The sequence below is a fragment of the Mustela putorius genome, unplaced genomic scaffold (assembly GCF_011764305.1).
Source record: "Mustela putorius furo isolate JIRA1106 unplaced genomic scaffold, ASM1176430v1.1 tig00003987_pilon_pilon_pilon, whole genome shotgun sequence".
Lineage (NCBI taxonomy): Eukaryota > Metazoa > Chordata > Mammalia > Carnivora > Mustelidae > Mustela > Mustela putorius.
Window position 1 is genome coordinate 13,564,846 of NW_025422126.1, and position 20,290 is coordinate 13,585,135.

At 36.8% G+C, this 20,290-nt stretch overlaps 1 protein-coding gene across 20 annotated transcripts in view; it reads right to left on the bottom strand.

The window, feature by feature from the left end:
• Positions 1-20,290, bottom strand: part of DLG2 (discs large MAGUK scaffold protein 2) — a 1,545,411-nt gene that overhangs the window by 20,578 nt on the left and 1,504,543 nt on the right. For 10 of the 20 annotated variants that reach the window (XM_004763486.3, XM_045071284.1, XM_045071282.1 and 7 more), the window contains one exon: positions 4,971-5,070. In XM_004763486.3, coding sequence (XP_004763543.1) covers positions 4,971-5,070 — 100 coding nt within the window. Of the gene's footprint in view, positions 1-870; positions 913-4,085; positions 4,132-4,970; positions 5,071-20,290 lie in introns of all 20 variants that reach the window. The other 10 variants (XM_004763489.3, XM_045071295.1, XM_045071290.1 and 7 more) reach the window with 3 other exon arrangements.

Below are 20,290 nucleotides of genomic sequence, written 5' to 3' on the forward strand. Positions count from 1 at the left end.
CCCCGTGGTAATATGTACCTATGATAGTCACCCAAACCCAGTAAGTAGGTGGTAAGAAACCACATGAATGCATCAAAGGGATGTGCTTGGTGTTTGGTGAACATTTTTATACACTAAGCAAATGGCTTGAGGTGACCAAACAAAGATAAAGGTCAGGAACAATTTTTAGTTACCTACCTTTTCAGAAAGTTAAGCTTTCTGATCTAAGATTTATTCACTTTCCAAAATAAAATAAAATAAAATAAAATAAAATAAAATAAAATAAGTGAGTTCCTTCACCATTAGAGGATGAAACTTTTTCATCACTTCCCAACCATGAGAAATATAAAGTTATATATATCATAGTATCTGCCTTCGAATATTAACCAAGGAGAGAAGAGATAAAAGTTCACACTCCATTTAAAAGGAACACAGTAATTTTGCAAGATTTCTGTTGGAAAGGGAAGACGGCAACAGAAAGAAAAAGGCAAAATGAGAAGGTAAAGAAAACCACGATGACTTTTCCACCACCCTGCAGGGAGTTTTAATTACTGTAGGGGGTAGAATGTCCAAGTCCGCCAGGCTGAGCCTTACCCCCACCTTCTCTGGGAGAACCGCATCACCAGGCCACAGCCAGCTGAAGCGGGAACTGTTTGTGGTTACCAGCAAGCCCGCTACTGCTTGCACTCAGCACAGAGGAGTCCCCAGACGGCCCTAATGTCTTTTGTATCTTTCCACATCACACGAGGATTTCATGTCAAGCCATTTGCTTTGGATGAGGATGATCAAGGGCAGCAATTAAGACACAACCAGAGCAAAAACGGGCAATGACCACCACAGGCAATGGAGCAACCGCAAAGAAAAGAACCACAAACCAAAGCAGTAACTTACGGTAGCTACTTTCGCTATCGCTGGCATTAGAAGAGACATGTTCTGCAAGAACAGCACAGCAAATTAAAGAGATACCAAGCACTGGAGAGCAGCCAACGTGAAAGAATAACACTCATGCAAGGCTACTACAAGTGTAAGCGGGAGGCACGGGAAAGGCTGCGGAAGAGGTGGCATTAAGAAAACTCAGATACGGTACAAAAGATGAAAACTTTATCTCCACATTATAGGAAGCTACTACTTGATTGTTGTGTCTTCTTTTTAGCAAACAGGAAAGTACCTTCAATTGCAAAAAAAATACAGAACGTCAATCTAAGCACTTTTCTTTTCCCGCAGACTTTGCTCCATTCACATGGGCCTGGTTTTCCAGTTTCGTGTGACAAAGGTCCATCTGTCTCAGCTGGATGTTTCCTGACGCTAAGGTCAGAAGCTTCTGGTGTGTAGCCACTGTTGGCTTACAAGCTTTTTGTTTCTCTGTGTTAGCCTTTAGGGATTTGGGGGGAATACCACATTTCAGATTGCCAGGTAGTCCCTGGGACCCGGTGAAATTTATTTCTATGTAAATATTTCTTAAACAAATTCTCAGGATAAAAAGGGACAGTTGGAAGATTTTTCCTGCGTCAGTGAATGAGGAGAAAATTTTGAAGGAAGAAATGAGTTGCTGAAAAATGGTTTATGAATTAGTTCAGTATTTTCCGGATTTTATTTTAAGATTCTTGCTTGGATAGCTATTAGGTTTTAGAGAAATGAAACAGGCAGGTGATAAGTGGTCCAATACCAAGCACAGGTCCTGGCATGAAGTATGCTTTTAATTCATGTTGAATAACTTGCTTGTATGGTGATATTTCAAAATTTTTTTTCCATAAAAACACAGTTTGGCTAATGTAACAGCGATGTATATGCCAGAATTAGAGCTTTTATTTCCAAAAGTCATTTCATTTGTACCCTGTATTAAGTTATAGAAGATACATTCATTATCGTATCAAGTCCTTTGTCTATCCGGTTAATTAAATGAAGAATATATGACTGATTTCTGAAGCTCATTAGCAATAACCAGGCTTTTAAAAAGTGGCAACAATTGTTCATTTTTAGAAAAAGCAAAAGAATATAGATTACAATTCTCCAAAAAAAGAAGTACTTTAAAATGTATTTCATATTATAGATTGCCACCCATTGGATGGATCAGTCTTTTTTTTAAGCTTTACTGAAGTGTAATTGACAAATGACAATACTTTTAAAGTGAACAATGTGATGATGGGATTCACGTATACATTGTGGAAGGATTCTCACAGAGTTAATGCATCCTGGAAGGATTTGTTTTAGAGAATGAAACTAAGGAAAATCAAAACTTGGGCTAAAATCACACTAATCATTTCTCTTTGTGTCGCTAATTTAGGCATGCATTTTACAAGTACAGAGGGGCACTAGGGAAAGAAGTGTGAATGACACAGGGCAAATTTATTTTGTTGTTGAAAAAAAGTCAAGGTACACACCCAACAAAGGTGTATCTTCATATACATGATTATCCTAAGTACCCGGAATTGGAGATGACAGGGTCTGCTGCTGTTGTCCTTGCTGTTGGGTTTTTTTTTTTTTTTAACTTTTAAAATAACTGAGAATAAAGCTACACTATCTATGCATGTTTTACTTAACCAATCTCTCTTAGTATCAAGAAATTGTATCACAGAATTTTTCCATTGTGTAGGTAAAGAGAAATTGAAAACACGTTCCAGCCAAAGTCCAAATGATGGCTGACAATAGCATTAATTGGCAAATAACTTCACCTACTGAAATCTGTTCAATTTTTTAAAAAGCAAAACAAACATTTGCACATTCTGGATTTAAAAGGTCATCGCTCATATTTTTGACATTCTAATAGCAACTACTTTTCAGTGATGTTCCTTTATTCACAATATATTAAAATGCTTCTCCTCCGCACCCCGCCCCCATTGAAAATCCAGAACCTGGTGGTACTGGGTACCATCAGATAATACTGAAATCAACACCTGAACTTCAGCCACTAATTCCAGAAGAATTTCATGACATATCCCACAGACGACTCAAAGATAAAGTTTTCATCTTTAAAAAGATCAGTACTCTTAATCAGATTTTGTTTTCTGTATCTATATCTTTAAAAAGTCCAAAATAACACTCTGAGGGATGAGGCATATCATTACACAGGGTTAAGTAATGGCTCTTGAAAACAAAGTCCAGCTCAATGCTATTTTGTTTTATACAAATGAAATGAACAGCTTCTAAAAATATTGCCCATAGCTGTTAAATTAAAACAAAACAAAATAAACAAGAAAATGAGCATGTGATACAGTTGCAAAAGACACAAAACTGTTCTTATTTCATTGGTGCCTATACAATGGAGTTAGTGTTAAAGAAAGAAAAATCATAGCACAGTGTATTAACATAGGATTATTAATTTTTATTGCTCAGTGCAATGAGACACAGACTAAAGGCATTAATAACTAGAAAATTTAAAGGTTTAATATACTTTATTCTATAGTCTATACTACAAAATGAAGACCTGATTCTGTAATGCAGCTAATAAGTGACTGATAGAAAAACATATTAATACATATCTAAAACGTTATCATACAAACGTTTCAAGCAGGATCACTGCAAGTCAGAAAGAAAAATCAATCATAGTTAATAACAAAGAATTATCCATGGAAGATCAAATAGCTTACTGTTTATTTTTTGAGAAGGCATGTTCCCTTTGACAATAAAATAGCTCCTTTACTGCTAGCAAATTACGACCCAATTATGGATGTCGGCAAGGTCATTAAATATTTCTGGCTACCAAGGCAGAAGAAAGGACGTAAAGTGCATTTCTGCTTTCTTGTTCTAGAACATTTAGCTCACCCTTTCTTTCAACATGGCTTCTTGCTCTCTGGGAGGTGTTAGGCGGTAAGAGCAAGGGATGCCGTGGTTGGCATTGTGACCATGTTGGCCACATGATGTGGTCAGAAAGGGAAGGTGTGAACTGCAACACAAGTTACAGTGCCTGACACACTTGGCTTTTAAATGCTGACATGCAGAACAAAACGGTTGAAATTACTCTGTAGGAGCATTCACAGCTAGGTAACATAAAACTCGTATCTTGTGCATGCTAGGAGTGAAAGGCCCTCAAGAAAAGGAACAAAAGCCAAACTCAAAAGGAAAGGAAAAGAAAAGAAAAGTTACAGTGACCATTCCTGGGAACTTACTCAGAGTCTTTGTTCCATAACCGTCGTCACCTAATCCGGGGATGTCCTGCATGGAAGTCCCCAGAGAGAGCAATGAGAGAGGAAGAACAGCCATGGAAGAGGAAGGAAGAAGTCAGTGGAGTTGAAATGGATACTACCATGACAGACCGTGTTGCCTAAGCAATCTGGATCCTACTCTTTCTTCTTTTGAAACAACTTTCACCCAAACTCCCTGGGCTGAGACACAAAGATTTGTAAAGCAACTCAAAAGATGGTGAGTTTAAGGAAAAAAAAAAAAAATCAGAAGACTGTTAGAGAAAAAGAGGAAGATTCACCAAATGGCATTTTTGCCCGCTGCTAATGTTGCCACAGAAATGTACCACTCAGAGCAATGGTCCACTCCCAAATTCTTCGATTTAGCAGCCACCAATGCAAGCTCACCGCTCAGTAAGTATTTAATATTTGCTGGGAGGGAAGGTGTAGACACAGGGCTAGTAATCAATACAGACAATTTAATTGCTCGCAATGAGCTAGAATTCAAAAACATACATGTGGCAATGGAATTCAGTATTTCTGTTCAGAAAAGAATTTGTCTCAAGCCCTCAAGAGCTGTAGGACAGAAAAGGCAAACCAGACCCAGCCCTGGTCACAGAAAAATGCTGGCTGGAAACAAAGTCCAAGGTTCCTGAAGTCCCTCTCCAATGCATCCTGCAAAGAAGAGCCACATCAAGGAAAGGATCCAGACTGCCGCCAAACACTGGTCACAGTAGTAAGCCCTGACCTGCCTGCCTACCGTGTTTGTTTGCCTAGGCGTGTGGCGTGGGGGAGCCTACATCATGCGTGTTGCCCGTGAAGAATTTTTTTCTCTTGTGTTGCATGTGACATTCTCTTCGAGAATCTACTTACGTTCAGGATCACTGGTTTCCTGCTCACTCTGCTCCTTGTTCTTGTAGAATGGGAATTTTCGTGAAAAGATGAAGCTCTTTTTACGCTTGTCATTGAATGACTGTGAAGGAGAAAAGGCATGGGGCAAAAACAGGGGACGTCTAATTGTTGTCACACTCATGCTGACGAAACAACTAGTTTGTAAAAGCAGAGAGAGCTGTAGTGACGCAAGTGGATAGTCTAAATAGGTGCCATAGGCTCCCTGAAGGCAGATTTTATTTTCAAGGAGTGTAAATTCTGAAAGATGACTCCTTGGAAAAAATGCCTCTTAATGAAAAGACTGGTTGCAGGTAAATGATGATGGAGGAAAGGAGTCTTAACTTGGAAGTGGAAGACCCTGACCCTCTGTCCTGCCTCTACAACTTGCTAGTCCATCACCTTAAACAGGTAACTGAATCTCTCTGACCCTCAGTATCTTCTTCATTGTATAGTGGAGGATAATGAGAGCAACTCTTAGGGTGTGAGACTGAGGTGAGGCAGGATCAACATAACATGCTATACGAATGTCATCTTTATCGTCATCATTGTCATCAGGTAGGGAAGACTTTCTTAGAGATACTAGACACATCACTGCCTGGATGTCATTTTTAGTAAGTTGAATGTGAATTACTTTGGCTAGGATTTAATTTAAAACACACAGAGAAGTGTGTACGTTTATGATATATGAGATTTATAATATCACACACAGATCTATAAAAATCATTCATTCAAAAGAGATTTTAAAGACACATGAGCCTCACATCCTCATCTTGGAAACGGGGCCAGAGGCACAGAGAGGTTGAGTCCCTTGCTAATATCACAGGGCTCGTTGGTGACAGCTGGGACACTGTCAACCCAAATCTGATATTAAAAGATACTAACTTGATACGCAAGCAAGGGAGAAATAATGGTTACTTGCCTATATTCTGACATGATAAAAAATACTGTAAGAAGGACTGTCCTTAAACATGTAAACCACTTCATTAGGTTAAATGAGGCTTAATTAAAAGTAACACAGATATACATAATATAAGACATATATTAGAACTTATTCATTTGCTTGCCCAGAAGACTCCTTAAGAAAATTTCATTTATTCCCACTGTTGTTGTTATGTAAATGCTGTGGGGTTCTGCTTTGGGAAATGAATTCACAGTCATTTTATAAGCCATAGGCTCTGCAAGTCTTAATAATTTCATATTCACATAACATTTAAAAAATGTTTCACCAGCTTGATTACCATACTTATTTGACTGGCTCTGAGGCTCTCCAAAGAGCAAGAGTTGTTACCATGTAGGTATTAAAATGAATGTGCCAACGACTCTGAAGGTAATTTGACAAGGGGTGTTCCAAAACAGTTTTAGCAATGGCAACTGGGAGGAATAAATGAAGGCCAACATGGTGACTATTTGGAAGGAAAAGCCGTTGTTCAGATGTATGTATTTTATCCACTGGAGGGAATCAGTGGCATGCCTTATGGTTTTGAAGCTTGACTAAATAGTGTACATAACTTAGTTTCTTTGCATACTCATGTGCTTTCTATCAGATATCCATTTTGATAGTCATGTTTATGTAGGAAACATTAAAGTGCTAAAATGTTGGTGCTCTCATTCAGTAATTTATTACTTTTTTTGGGTGCCAGGAACTTCACCAAATCAGTGGAGCTTAATTTTTATGTCCCATTAAGAAATGGGACATTTCTTTTTTGAAGAAAAAAATAATTAAGTCAAATAGTTAATAATTTTTGAAATTAGGAAGCATATTTTATATGTAACATGTCAAGTATTAGATATACATTCTCAGGGTAAAAAAGGAATACTACTTTAGGATTTATGACTCTGCTGACAGCACTTATGCGTAATATAGTTTTGTCAGAACTTGTCATTGAGGATTTGTGTCCAGAGACAAGGCTGGGAACTGCCCCCCAAATTTTCCCAGCTAAAAAATGATGTCATTAAAGGAACATTAAATACTCTTGCATCACTCCAGTTTCATGCCACTTTTACTTTTCAAGCATATTTAAACTTCAGTAACTGAAAATAAAAGAAAAAAATTATGTAAGAATTAATGACATGTGTATTGCAAGGTATGTTAGACATTTAACTTCAACATCATGGATGACTTGTCATGCAAAAAAAAAAAAAAAGAATTACAAATTCTCATGCAAATACGAAACAGTGCCCAAAGGAGGAAAGCCTGGGGTTAAAATGTAGACACAGATGGACAGTGTGGCGGTGTCTAAGGGCCAAAATGGGGGCACATGCAAACCACATCATTTAACTTGTCTCATGGGGTCAAAGGAAAATGAATATGTGTTGTCTGTGATTAACTCTTTTTTCATTTCAAAGCAAGGACTGTAATGTGTTAACATTTCCCAAGTATGAAAATGTGTATCATGACTCATCTGATTGGGATATAATACTATTTAGCATCACATCTTTAAAAGAACAGAAAAATACATAATAGGTGCTCAAAATAAAATTATCTAATTTATTAGTCTTATTCCCCAAACTCATTCTGTATTGGAATGAAAGAGAAGGTAATAGAATCATTGGTGGTTAAATGGCCTTACATTCATGGGCACAAAACCAAATCACAACTTCCATTCACACTCACAGACTTAAAAGTCACACATTATGGGTCCTAGCTAAACATTTCAAATGTAAGAGGTTATAGGTGGTTTATAATGCTCTAACGCTGGTCTTTATTTTTTTTTTTAGACATGTATAATACCATTATTTGAGCTTTCTGTTGCTGGTAATTTTTTTTTTTTTTAAATTTAAAAAAGGAGAATCTGTTACATGAGTGTTAAGTGAAAATAATAAATTAGCACTTTTACTATTTATAGAACACATGGCTCTCAAGCAACTGAAGGCTGGTTTACAGCTCCTTTAATCATACTTGATCAATGCTATTTTTTCCTCTACACTGCTGTGTCTTAACTTGGATCTCCATCTGATCCTCTCATGGCAGGAAACTTATCTGAACAGAGACTTTGAAAATACCAATCACGTGTAGCAAGTAGCAAGTTGGCATATGTAAGGATTCCATTTTAGAGTTTGACCTGAATCACTGAGTTCTTAATGAACAAAAGTGATGCAACAACCGTTTACTGAGCACTTATTATGTGCCAGGCTTGGTGCTAAAAGCTGTACATGTGCTAATCTCCACACTAACTTCAGGAGGTTGTTATCATCATTATTCCCACATTACAGATGAGGAAACTGAAGTTACAAATCTTCTGTTCCTTGTCCAGAGTCACATAGTTGATGAGAGGTAAGGTCAGGATTTGAATGAAACTAGTAACTACTGGTTGAAGATATTGTTGCTCTTATGAGCAAGAAAAGCTTCTGCAAGCCCAGCCTGTTTCAAATTTATATTTAAAATTATTAGCATCTGACTTTCATGATGCCGTAATCTGTCATCATTCCTACAGCTTCACTGTTTGGCATTTATTTATTTAAGCCATCAGAAGTTATTGGATTCAACAATATTTTTGTGCGTTATCCTGTTACAATTTTTTTGATATCCACTCATGTTTTTGAGGGATTCATTCTATTCTTATTGATAATGTAGAAAATAAGATAAAAAGAATTTCAGTGGGACAAGCTGTGAATGGCAATTAAAAGGTGATTGCTCATGAGAGGCGAAAACCTAAAGAGACAAAGTAGATTAGTGGTTGGTTAGGGTTGGGGATAGGGCATACAGAGAGTGGGAAGTGACAGCTGATGAGTATGATGTTAGTTTTAGGGCAGATGAAATGTTCTAAAATTAGACTGTGATGATTGCATAACCCTATGAATATACTAAAAAACACTGAATTGTACACTTTAAGTGAGTGAACTGTATACTATGTGAATTATATCTCAATAAACTTATTCAAAAAAGGAACCTCTCCCCAACCCCTGCACCATAGGATGGGAGGAAACAAACACAGCATGTTTTACATTTTACTTGGAGCAAATACTTTTTATCTTGAATTGAATGAGTTGAAAATACCCTCCCCGACCCCTGCAATCAATCAGATACACATGCCTTGTTTATCTGGTTCTGCTGTTCCTCTGTTAAATGAATACCTTTCATGTTGTGACAGACATTAGAACACCCATACCAGGAGTCAGCATATTATCACTGTCACTCAAAAAATCTCTAAGTTGTTAGGTCAAGTGGTATGAAACTGCTCAGCTTGACCCTAAATTGTAATGGCATTGCTGAACTGGCTTAAGATAATACATGCTTCATGAAGAAAGAAAGGAAACAAAACAAAAAACTCAAATTGCTGCTTCTTTCACTTGAATCCCATGCTCTTAAAGACACATGAGTGAATTGATGTATTTTTGTCTTTTTCATGCAGAAAACTTTAAAACTAGGGGTATGTTTCAGTTTCTCTTCTCATATTCCTGTTCAAAATTTTCACATCTCAAATGTTTCCTAGCTCTAAAATGTCACCTTCGTGATATGAACATTCCCTGGGAAGAATTTCGATTTAAATTTGTACTGAGCCCAGATAACACAATTTTTGTGGCCTCCTTATCTTTCATAAATACCTCTTTCCTCTTAATTTTTTCTTATCCCATCTCCTCTAAGATAATTGTATTCCCCCTGGAAAGTTGTTACTATAAATTTGGGCCATCACTTTGTATTATACATATCTTGTCTTTGTACAGAAAAGATATTTTTATAACAAGAGAGGGTCAAGAACAAGTAAGAATGAAATAAAGAGACTGTTAAAGGAAAGACAAGAGTTGGCTTGAGATAGATTTGTTCCCAGAAATGTCTCTATATGTATGTCTAGAACATCGTCCAATTCAAAAAGGCTTCCATTTGCAACCCTAATGAATCAATGGATCTCGGCATTGAGCACCAATAGCTGGTAATATCACACACATAAAAAAGACAATCAGTGATATATGCTTCCTGATGGGAAAATAGAATATTACTATAGAGTAGTTCTGTAAACCTCTATTTTCAAAAGAAAAGAACACAAAACAAAACCCTTTTCTCCAGTGAATCTGAATATAATTCAACCTTTCATCCAACAAAGAGTTTATAGAAATAGAGAAACATAATAAATTATACCCTAAGAAAAATCTGGAGCAAACTGTAGGACAAATGACCTGGTTTTTTAAACATAAAAATTGAAAGAAAACAAAAAAAGAATGGAGGGAAAACATAAAAATCAGAAGAGATTTAGGATGGATCAACCAATTACAATAAATTTCATTTCTGGTTTAAATAAATTATAAAACAAAACAAAATGACAAAAAAGCATTTATGGTACTTATGAGTCAATCTGAGACCTGAAAAATAACCCAGAATATTTGTTAATTCAGTAATTATTAATTTTTACCTGTGATAAGGGCATTGTGGTTGAGCCACATTGAAATAGTTAATTAAAATTAATTTAAATAGTTAATTGAAGTTGAAATGACCTGACACACTTGATTTGCTTCAGAAAATATGAAAGGAACATAATACTATGACTACCCTCAGAATATATTCTAAAGATAGAATTATACAGAAATCTTGCACTTTACTTAGCAGGTTTATTGTTAGTTGAATTCTGAAACCATTTGGTATATGAGTAATGAGCAAATGAGTAAACACATGGATGTTGCTGGGAAGTGGGGTTGTCGCCGTAAAAGAGGAGAGAGCTACAAATGTGGGATGGGGGAAGGACAGGAAGAATCTTATGATGGTGAATAGTAATTAAAGGCATCCAACATAAAGTTAAGGTTTTCTAAAAAACTTTATTTCCTCTGTGTTCACTAAAGGAGCCTAGATGTACTGATACCCCAGGAACAAAAAGCATACCTGGTGCTCAGATTTTGTTTTCTAAATACCATTTTCTGTAAAAAAGGAACTAGTGTTTTTTAAGAAATGGCTCATTCCATCAGCAGGGAAAGTACAAGGTGAGTCTGGAAAGTAGGACGTACTCATCATAAACACAAAAACAGTGCAAAGCTTAAAAAACCTAAAACTATTGGTGGCATAGCAAAAGGACACCAAAGTCAGTTTAAAAGAGATCACACCAGACAAATCTAGATAATTTGAATATTAAAATGAATAATGGTAGTAACTGAGTATAACACACTGAATTAAAAAAGAAATTCATGAGTCCAGGCAGATTACCACAACTACCTAAATGAAGTAATCAAAAATGAGGAGGAAGAGAAAGTTCTTTGTTTTAATAGAATGACAACTATAGGAGTAGTAAAGCCAGGAAATCAATCATTTTTTAGCTACCATAGTAATAATCAATTCAGGCAAGAATCCTCAGTGGGTGCTAAGACTACTGATTGAAAGTTTGTTGGGGAACACGATGTTTATCTCCTCCCATATTATTTAATTATTAAAAAGGTGAGTAAAGCCACCCTTCTGGTGGAGTTATCTGGCAGGGAAACCTTAACCAAGGGATCAAACTTAGCATCACCGAACAGTGGGATAACCTGACGCCATGTGCCTCCTGATGGAAAGCACTGAGAAGTATACAATATCGCTGATATGGTATTTCTGCCAAAAATGTATTAGATGAAACTAACCATGAAGAAATAATCAGAAAAACTAAAATTAAGAGACATCCTCTTAAAATGCCAATGTCTTGAAAAACAAAAAGCTATATTAGATCAAAGGAGATTAAGGAATTGTGGTCCTGGATTAAATTCTGGATGGTAACAAAAGAAAGATTGTAATTTTACAAATATGCCTCATATATCTCATACATATATATATACATCATACATATGAGAATATGCACAATAAGACTGACAAGATTTGATAGCTGTTGAAGCTGAGTAATGTGTACAAAAGTTCATAATTATATTCCATCCATATATTTTATGTTTGAAATTTTTCGTAATAACTTGTACCATACACCGAAATTTTCTAGAGATGAATTGCAGAGCCAATTCTAAAAGCTTAAACCATAAAATTTCTAGAAGAAAATATAGAGTATATTTGTAATCTGAAATAGGCAAATATTTCTTGGAAAGAATATAAAAGAACAAATTATAAGTAAAAAAATTAGAAAATTGGATTTCATCATAGTTAAAAACTTTTGCTCTTCAAAAGAGGTCATTAAAAAAGTGAAAACGCAATCCACAAACTAGAAAACAATATAATATGCTTGATACAGGATTTTTATTTAGAATATTTAAAAACTTCTACAATTGAACAATAAAAAGAAAAACCATCCAATAAAAAATGGGCAAAAGACCTGATTGGATACTTAATGTGAGATATACAAATGGTCAAAAATCATATGAAAAATATCATTAGTGATCAGAGAAAAGCAAACTGAAGCCAAAAGCAAGATACTATCGCAATACCCACTAGAGTGGATAAAATTAAAAAGACTAACCATGATAGGTGTTGGTAAGGATGTGAAGCAATGAGAGCTCTCACAGAAATCGTTGTTGAGAATGTAAAATGGTATAGCCACTTTGAAAAATAGTTTGGCACTTTCCTATAAAGTTAATCACACAGCTAACCTATGATTCAGAAATTTAGCCTTAGATATTTACTCAAGAGAAATCACATGCCAAAAAAAGGCATGTACAAGAATATTAACAATGACTCCAAACAAGAATCAACCCTAATGTCCATCAACAGGTGAAGTCATAAGCTGTAGTATACTGTAGTATACACCAATATATTGTTATTGCTATTCAGCAATAAAAAGAACTGAACTACTTCGCCAATAAAAAGCATCCACAACATGGATAAATCTCAAGAGCATTCTGTTGAGTGTTAGAAGGCAGATACAGAAGAGTACTTATGGATGACTTCAATCATAAGAAGTTCCTGAACAGGAAAAACTAAGCCAGGGTGGTGGAAATCAAGTCAGTAGTTGAGGAATTATTGTTTTAGAACATGACCCTTCCCCAAAATAAATTTTTAACTTAGCCTATTCTCTTAAATATATGTAGGTATATCTTCTACGTCTTGATTCAGGTGGTGGTTATAGGAATGTTTTCTTCTTTGCCCATCTCATGAATAACTGGATACACCTTTAAGGTTGTGTTCAGATGTTCTACCATGGCTGTCACAGTGAATGCCACTCATTTTGGTATATTTCTCTCCTACTACATTATGATTTTAGAGCACGTACCGTATCATTTGCATTTCTGTATCCCCAGGATCTAAGGCATGGTAGGTACTCAATAAATATTTATCAAATGAAGGCATGAACCAAAGTTTTGAGTGACAATTCCTATTGGTAATACGGGGAGAAACTTCTGGCAAAAAGAAGGAGAAAAAGGAGGAGGAGGAGCAGGGGGAATTAACAAACATCTGGAGAAAGTGGGAGAAGTAATGGAAGAATAAGACCGTCGCCAAATGAGTGATATTTGAATGTATTGCTTTTCTCTGCAGTTATTATCTCTCATAATTTGTTTTTCTCATGAATTTTATCTCATAATTCTATGCTCTATAATCTGATTTAATTTTAGTTGCTGTTTATTACTAGTAATAAAAATGTGGTGGCTCAGCTATTTGCTTGTATACATTTTTGCATAGTATCACATTTTTAGCTCTATGGTCCATAATTGCATAAATAGAAAGTTTAAATGATTTTTAGAAGTATTAATGCCTTCAGTAAAATTACCGTTTCATTTTCCTTTTCTAACTTTTTTCCTAATTAAGTTTTATTCCCTTTCCTAACTAATAGGCTAGTTTGTTAAAAATACTTTTTCTATTAGTAAATGAAGCATGTCTCTTTTAGGGAAGATTTAAAAGGAAACAGAGGAAAAAAGTTACTTGTTATCTCTTTATGAGAAACAGTAACACTAAAATTGATTTGTTTCTTTGTTTTTGAACAAATTATTCTGTTTAAATTTAGTTGTATCATATGGTCTATAGAATTTTAATTTTTTTTTAACTGTACCATATAGCAAAGTCTCATGGGAAAATATTTTGAAATTTAGCTGTATAACCTTAGAAATGCTATTTAATCTCTGGGCCTCAGTTCTGAGTATTTAAATGTGATAATGTGATAAGCTTTTATTATAGGGCCTGACACTTAGTAAAACTCACTAAATGGGATTATTTTAAAAAGGACAGAAACACCTTCCATATCATAAGGAAGTCTTTAGAAGCATCAGCTTTAATGAATCCAAAACAATGGAAAGAAATCAGAAATTGATAACAAAAAGAAATTTAGGAAATCACCAAACATATGCAAATTAAAAAAACAAAAAAACAAAAACAATAACACTCTCTTAACTAGCCAACGGGTCTAGCAAGAAATTTCAAGAGAACAAGAAAATACTTTTAAATGAATGAGAATAAAGATACAATATACCTAAATTTATGGGATACAGCTAAAGCAGTACTTGGAAGGAAATTTACAGCTAAAAAATGGTTACATTAAAAATATCTGAAATAAAAGATCTTATCTTTGGGGAGCCTTGGTGGCTCAGTGGGTTAAGCCTCTATCTTCGGCTCAGGTCATGATCTCAGGGTCCTGGAATCAAGCCCTACATCGGGTTCTCTGCTCAGCAGGGCACCGGCTTTCCCCTCTCTCTCTGCCTGCCTCTTTGCTTACTTGTGATCTCTCTCTCTGTCAAATAAATAAATAAAATCTTAAAAAAAAAATCTCATTTTTCACCTTAACACACTGGGGAAAAAAGAGACCAAACTAAATCTAAAGCAAGCAGAAAAAGGCAATAATAAAATTAGAGCGGAACTTAATAAACTAGGAAATAGAAAAACAAACAAAAAAATCAATAAAACCACAAGTTGGGTCTTTGAAAAGATTCATAGAGTTGATAAATCATTAGACTGGCTAAGAAAAAAGGAGAGAAGCATTACTGATCAGGAATGAAAGGGATATTATTACTGACCTTACAGATATAAAAAAATTTATAAGGGAATACAATGAACAGCCATATACCAAAAATTAGGTAATTTAGAGGAAATGGACAAATTTCTAGAAAGACACTACCAAAACTGACTCAAGAATCAAAATAACTCTGGGGGCGCCTGGGTGGCTCAGTTGGTTAGGTGGCTAACTTTGGCTCGGGTCATATTCCAGGGTCTTAGGATGGAGCGCCGTATTGGGCTCCCTGCTTAGCAGAGGGCCTGCTTCTCTCTCTCCCTCTGCCTGCTGCTCTGCTTACTTGTGCTCTCTTTCTATCTCTCTGTCAAATAAATAAATAAAATCTTTAAAAAAAAGAAAGAACAAAAATAACTCTGAAATGGTTTGTAACAAATAGAATGAATTAGTAATTTCCAAAATTATCCATAAAGAAAAGCCCAGGCCCCGATGGCTTCATTGGTGAATTCTGCTAAACATTTAAAAAAGAATAAATGCCTTTTCTTCACAAACTCCTCCAAAAGATAGAATTCATTCTGTGAGGCCACTATTACTCTGATACCAAAATTAGAAAAGACATCAAAAGAAATGAAGACTACAAATGGGGTTCCTGGCTGACTCAGTTGGTAGAACATATGACTCTTGATCTCAAGGTCTTGAGTTAAAGCCCCACACTGGGCATGGAGCCTACTTAGAACAAAGCAAAGCAAAGCCAAACAAAACAAAACAACAAAATACCAAAAGAAATTATGACTCCAAGCCAATATATCTTATAAACACAGTAACAATTTAGTATTTCATCACGTGGATTATTACCGTTGGCTTATGCTTTCCTACATTGTCAGACACATCTATAGTTTTCCATTTTTAAGTACTTTATGTTGCAATGACTATAACATATTTTGTTTCAAATTATTCCATTGGGGTAGACTTCTAGAAGTTGAATTGTTGAGTTAAAAATTGTGAAGAGTTAAAATTTTGACATGGGGGACCTGGGTGACTCAGTCATTAAGCGTCTGCCTTTGGCTCAGGTCATGATCCTGGAGTCCTGGGATCAAGCCCCCCATCAGGCTCCCTGCTCAGCGGAAGCCTGCTTTTCTTCTCCCACTCCCCCTGCGTGTGTTCCTGCTCTCACTGTTTCTCTCTCTGTCAAACAAATAAAATCTTAAAAAAACCTTTTGACATATTCCCAAGCTGCTTTCAGAATGATCTGTACTGATTGACATTTTCCCCAGCAATCATTTATTCTTAATTTCTAATTAGTCCCAATGATGTGTCCTAATTGCGTTTCTCTTCCCCCAACCCCCTACACTCTCCATTACCCCATTACAATGTAAGCCTTCCATGAAAAAGCTACATTTTGAATCCATTAGCCAAAAGCACAATTTATTTAATCAGGTTAAAAGAGAACACTGGTATATCCTACAACTGAGATATTAAGTTTGGGTTTTCTCTGTCAAAATTCTCCGCTTGAAGACTAACTCTTCCAATACCGGTTATTTGTCAAACCAGTATAAGCTTCTATTACTTTTACATTAAAATCTAAAGCTATGAGACAATAAGTTATGAAAAACTATATTTACACTTCAGAGCATCATAACCAGAGACAGTAAAATAACTGGCTAAACTGTTCTTCCTGAGTAGGTCATGAGTGTCAAAGCAGCACTGCTCTGATCGATTTAAAAAGGAGACTTTGACTTTAGCCATAGCCTGTTACTGTGGACAGGTAGTTGCTAAATGGCCTGGAGACCATCAACCTTGCTCCTGAATTTTTATTTTATTTTATTTTATTTTACTTTTGTTTTTGTTTAATTAATTAATTTTTTGGTGAGGTTAAGCCAGGGAGGTTATCATTTTGGATACAGGGCTTTGGAGTTGGGATTAGTATGGATCGATTTGTTAAGATGCAAAGTATTCCAGAATGAATGTGGACATGAGTGAATGGGCAAATGAAAGAATCAGAGAGTCAAACACCAAAGATGGTGCTGCTGTGCTCTGCTGTCTACTGCAGCTGAGTTTCTTCCACCATCCACCCTGTCTTGCAAACCTGAAACTCTGGTCACTGGGTCATAGCAATAGTTGATGGAAAGACTTGAAATGGCTTTCTTCAAGTTCACTGTGGCTGATGGAACCTTCATCCTACTGTCAGCTAGTGGGCCACTCATGCAGGTTTTTTTTTTTTTTTTACTTTATTAATAAATTTGTAATTTTTCATTATTCACTTTATCAATTAATATATTTATTGAATGACTGACTACCATGTACTTTTATGTGGCAAGCCCTCTGATGGTCCCTTAGCAATTCTGATCTGCACTGAAATGGATCTTGATATTTGTGATTAGTGCCAGAGATGATAAAATTCAGTAAAGCATTCTGACAATGTGTCATTCTCTTTTTTCAATTTGTGCACCATTTTGTGTGGTAGACTCCATAAGAAATTGCAGGCTATAGAATTCCAATTTACTGTTTCATAATCCTAGACTCATCCAGCATTTCATCTTTTCTTAAAAAAAAAAAAAGATTTTATTTATTTATTTGAGAGAGAGCACAACTTGGGTGGGGAGAGGAATAAAGGTAGAGGTAGAAACAGACTCCCTGCTGAGCAGGGAGGCCCACACAGTACTCTATCCCAGGACCCTGGGATCATGACCTGAGCTGAAGGCAGAGTGCGACTGAGCCACCCAGGCACCCCACTTTCACCATATTCTTATCAATGGGACACACTGGATTTATTTTTAAATCCTCATGTATTAGATAGAAGACAGGTTCAGAATAGTTCCGTGGATCTGATGTTGGTAATACTGCTGATTTCTTCATTTTCTTGTAATTTTTAATTTTTTTCCTTTCATTCCTTCTTCCCCCCTCCCACTGTCCCTCATTTTCTTCCCTTTCTATCCCTTGCTATTTGCTACAGCTCAAAGATTCTTGTCAGGGGGGTCAGGGGGAGGGATAGGTTGGCTGGGTTATGGACATTGGGGAGGTTATGTGCTATGGTGAGTGCTGTGAATTGTGTAAAACTGATGATTCACAGACCTGTACCACTGAAGCAAATAATACATGTTAAAAAAAAAAAAAAAGCAAAACAACAATAACAAAAACAAAGGTTCTTGTCAATGCCTGCAGGGCTAAGCCTCCACAATGTGGTTGTCAGCACGTAACTGGCCACAGTAGGAAGGGCAGTGAGCACAGGCAGGAAAAGTTCTAGGACTCATAGATGGGAGTCCAACCAGCTGACTGATATGACACAAGAAGAATGACCTTCAGGAGTCACAGAAGCCAGTGAACATCCACAGGGAGTCAAGAATCAGACAGAACAAAAAGAGACCTGGGTTTCCAGGATGACTTGGGCAAGTCACCTCACTTCTCTCCATCTATAAAATATGGTGCTTAGTCCAGCCAATCCTTGAGGTTTCTTTTACCTCTTTCACTCACAAATTCTGAAACCTCATTCAAGATCAAGTTAAATGAACTCTCTTCCCTCTTATTTTAGCATTCTCTAAATGGACTGATAAATGAGAGGCTTGTTTTATTTTTATATTTTTTTTCTCACAATCTGGAGTTTGACAATATAGCTGATAAAATCCTAACCTGAATGAATCCAATATTAGTTATCATTAATGAACTGTAATTGAGGAACCATCAGGTTAGGCTCATTCTCCTCTTTCTCGGACTGTTTCAGTCCTCTTCCTTCTCATCGCCCAGAGTCATCTAGTTTGGGACTTAAGGGTTCTTTAATTGCCTTATTTATATTAGTTTCATGTTTCTTCTTCAGCCTAAGTCCGTAAGGAACATGATCTTGTATTAAAGTTTTCTTTTGCACTTGCCACAGGGCTCCAGAACGATGCATGGAGAAAAGCTGGTAACAGGGACTTGGTCATTGTAACAGCATTTTAAAAAAATCTATTTTTATTTTTTTAAGTACTCTCTACACCCAACCAATGTGGAGCTCGGATTCATAACCCTGAGATCAAGAGTCACATGCTCTACCAACTGAGCCAGCCAGGTGCCCCATAACAGCATTTTTTAAAAACAATAGTTCAACGCTAACCTACACGGCAGGTGCTTTTGTAAGTGATTTACATGGACTCCCATTCTAAGTGCTTTCCTCCTATCATCAGCTTCTATTTAGTGGCTTCAAATTGTGTCCACACTGTAATAGAGAGGTGAATCACTTGCTCCAGGAATTACACCAGCTATGATTCATGAGCCAGGTTTCATTCCCAAGTTCCAGAGTTGAGCCTTAACCATTAGGCAATACTGCCTTTCTTATGACCACTTGCAAAGATTCCAAGTACTCCCTGCGCTCTGTTTTCAGCATACAGTCCCAGTAACCATCACTGAGAACTTCTGCTGGCAAATGACTTTCCGTGGGATCTTATACTTTATTTCTGAAACATAACCCCTGTTGCTTTATTCTTTTCAAATGGTTTGCGCAATGAGATTTCCGTGACGGCTCCACGAGGGGCTGTGAGAATAGTGAGTAGCGTGATGTACGATGTTCACCTCCAGAGAGCATAGCGCTCCTCAGTTTCATTTCTTCATTCTCAGGAATGCCAGTTTTTCTGCAACTTCCCCAGGGCTCCTCTCCTCTCTACTGGCTGGTCCTACGCACTCACGCTGAAGGTGATGTGATGCCACGAGGCCAGCAGGGAAGGTGTAAGCTGATTTACCTTATCTGGGTGAGGAGAGGACCCTTACTCAAATCCATACATTGATTATACCAATAGAAAGTAATTAAAATGTTGGGGTGCCTGGGTGGCTCAACCAGTTGGCCATCTGGCTCTTGATTTTGGCTCAGGTCATGATCTTAGGATTGTTGGATCAAGCCCCGCATTGGGATCCCCACTCAGCAGGGAGTCTGCTCTCTCTCTCTCCCTCCGCCTCTCACCTCTGTGTGTGTGTGTGTGTGCACTATCTCGCTCAGTCTCTTGTAAATAATCTTAAAGAAAAAGAAAGTAATGAAGTAATTGTCTTTCCCCTTGTTTCCATTACTGCTTATCCAAGCACTTCTGAAGTCCATCCCTCATGGACCACCTTCTGAAAGAAGGCCCTCCTAACTATTCTAGGCCCCTCTGTTCTATGCAGTTACTTCCATTTATTCATGCCCCAAATATATGCTGAGCTTAAGTATAAGCCAGGCACTGTACTAGGCTCTGGAGGTGTAATAAACTCCGAAGGACCTTGCAATTTAGGGACACAGAGAGATTCTTGAGTTATTAGTAAGCTGTGACAGTGTGAGCAAGGTACTAGAGAGGCATCAGGAAGGCAGAATAAGTTCTGCTGTGGAGGGGAGCAGGAGGTGAAATGTGAACTAGGTTTGAAGGATAGGTCATTGCTCACTAAGTGGAAGAGGGATAAAGAGAGCGATGTTATTCCATCAGCCAAAGAAGTTAGGCAGAGTTCTTGACAGCTCTCTGATAACTCAAAGTATACCTCTTCTCCAATTTGAATGTAAACTCATGGATAATATTAATAGTGGCAAATATTTGT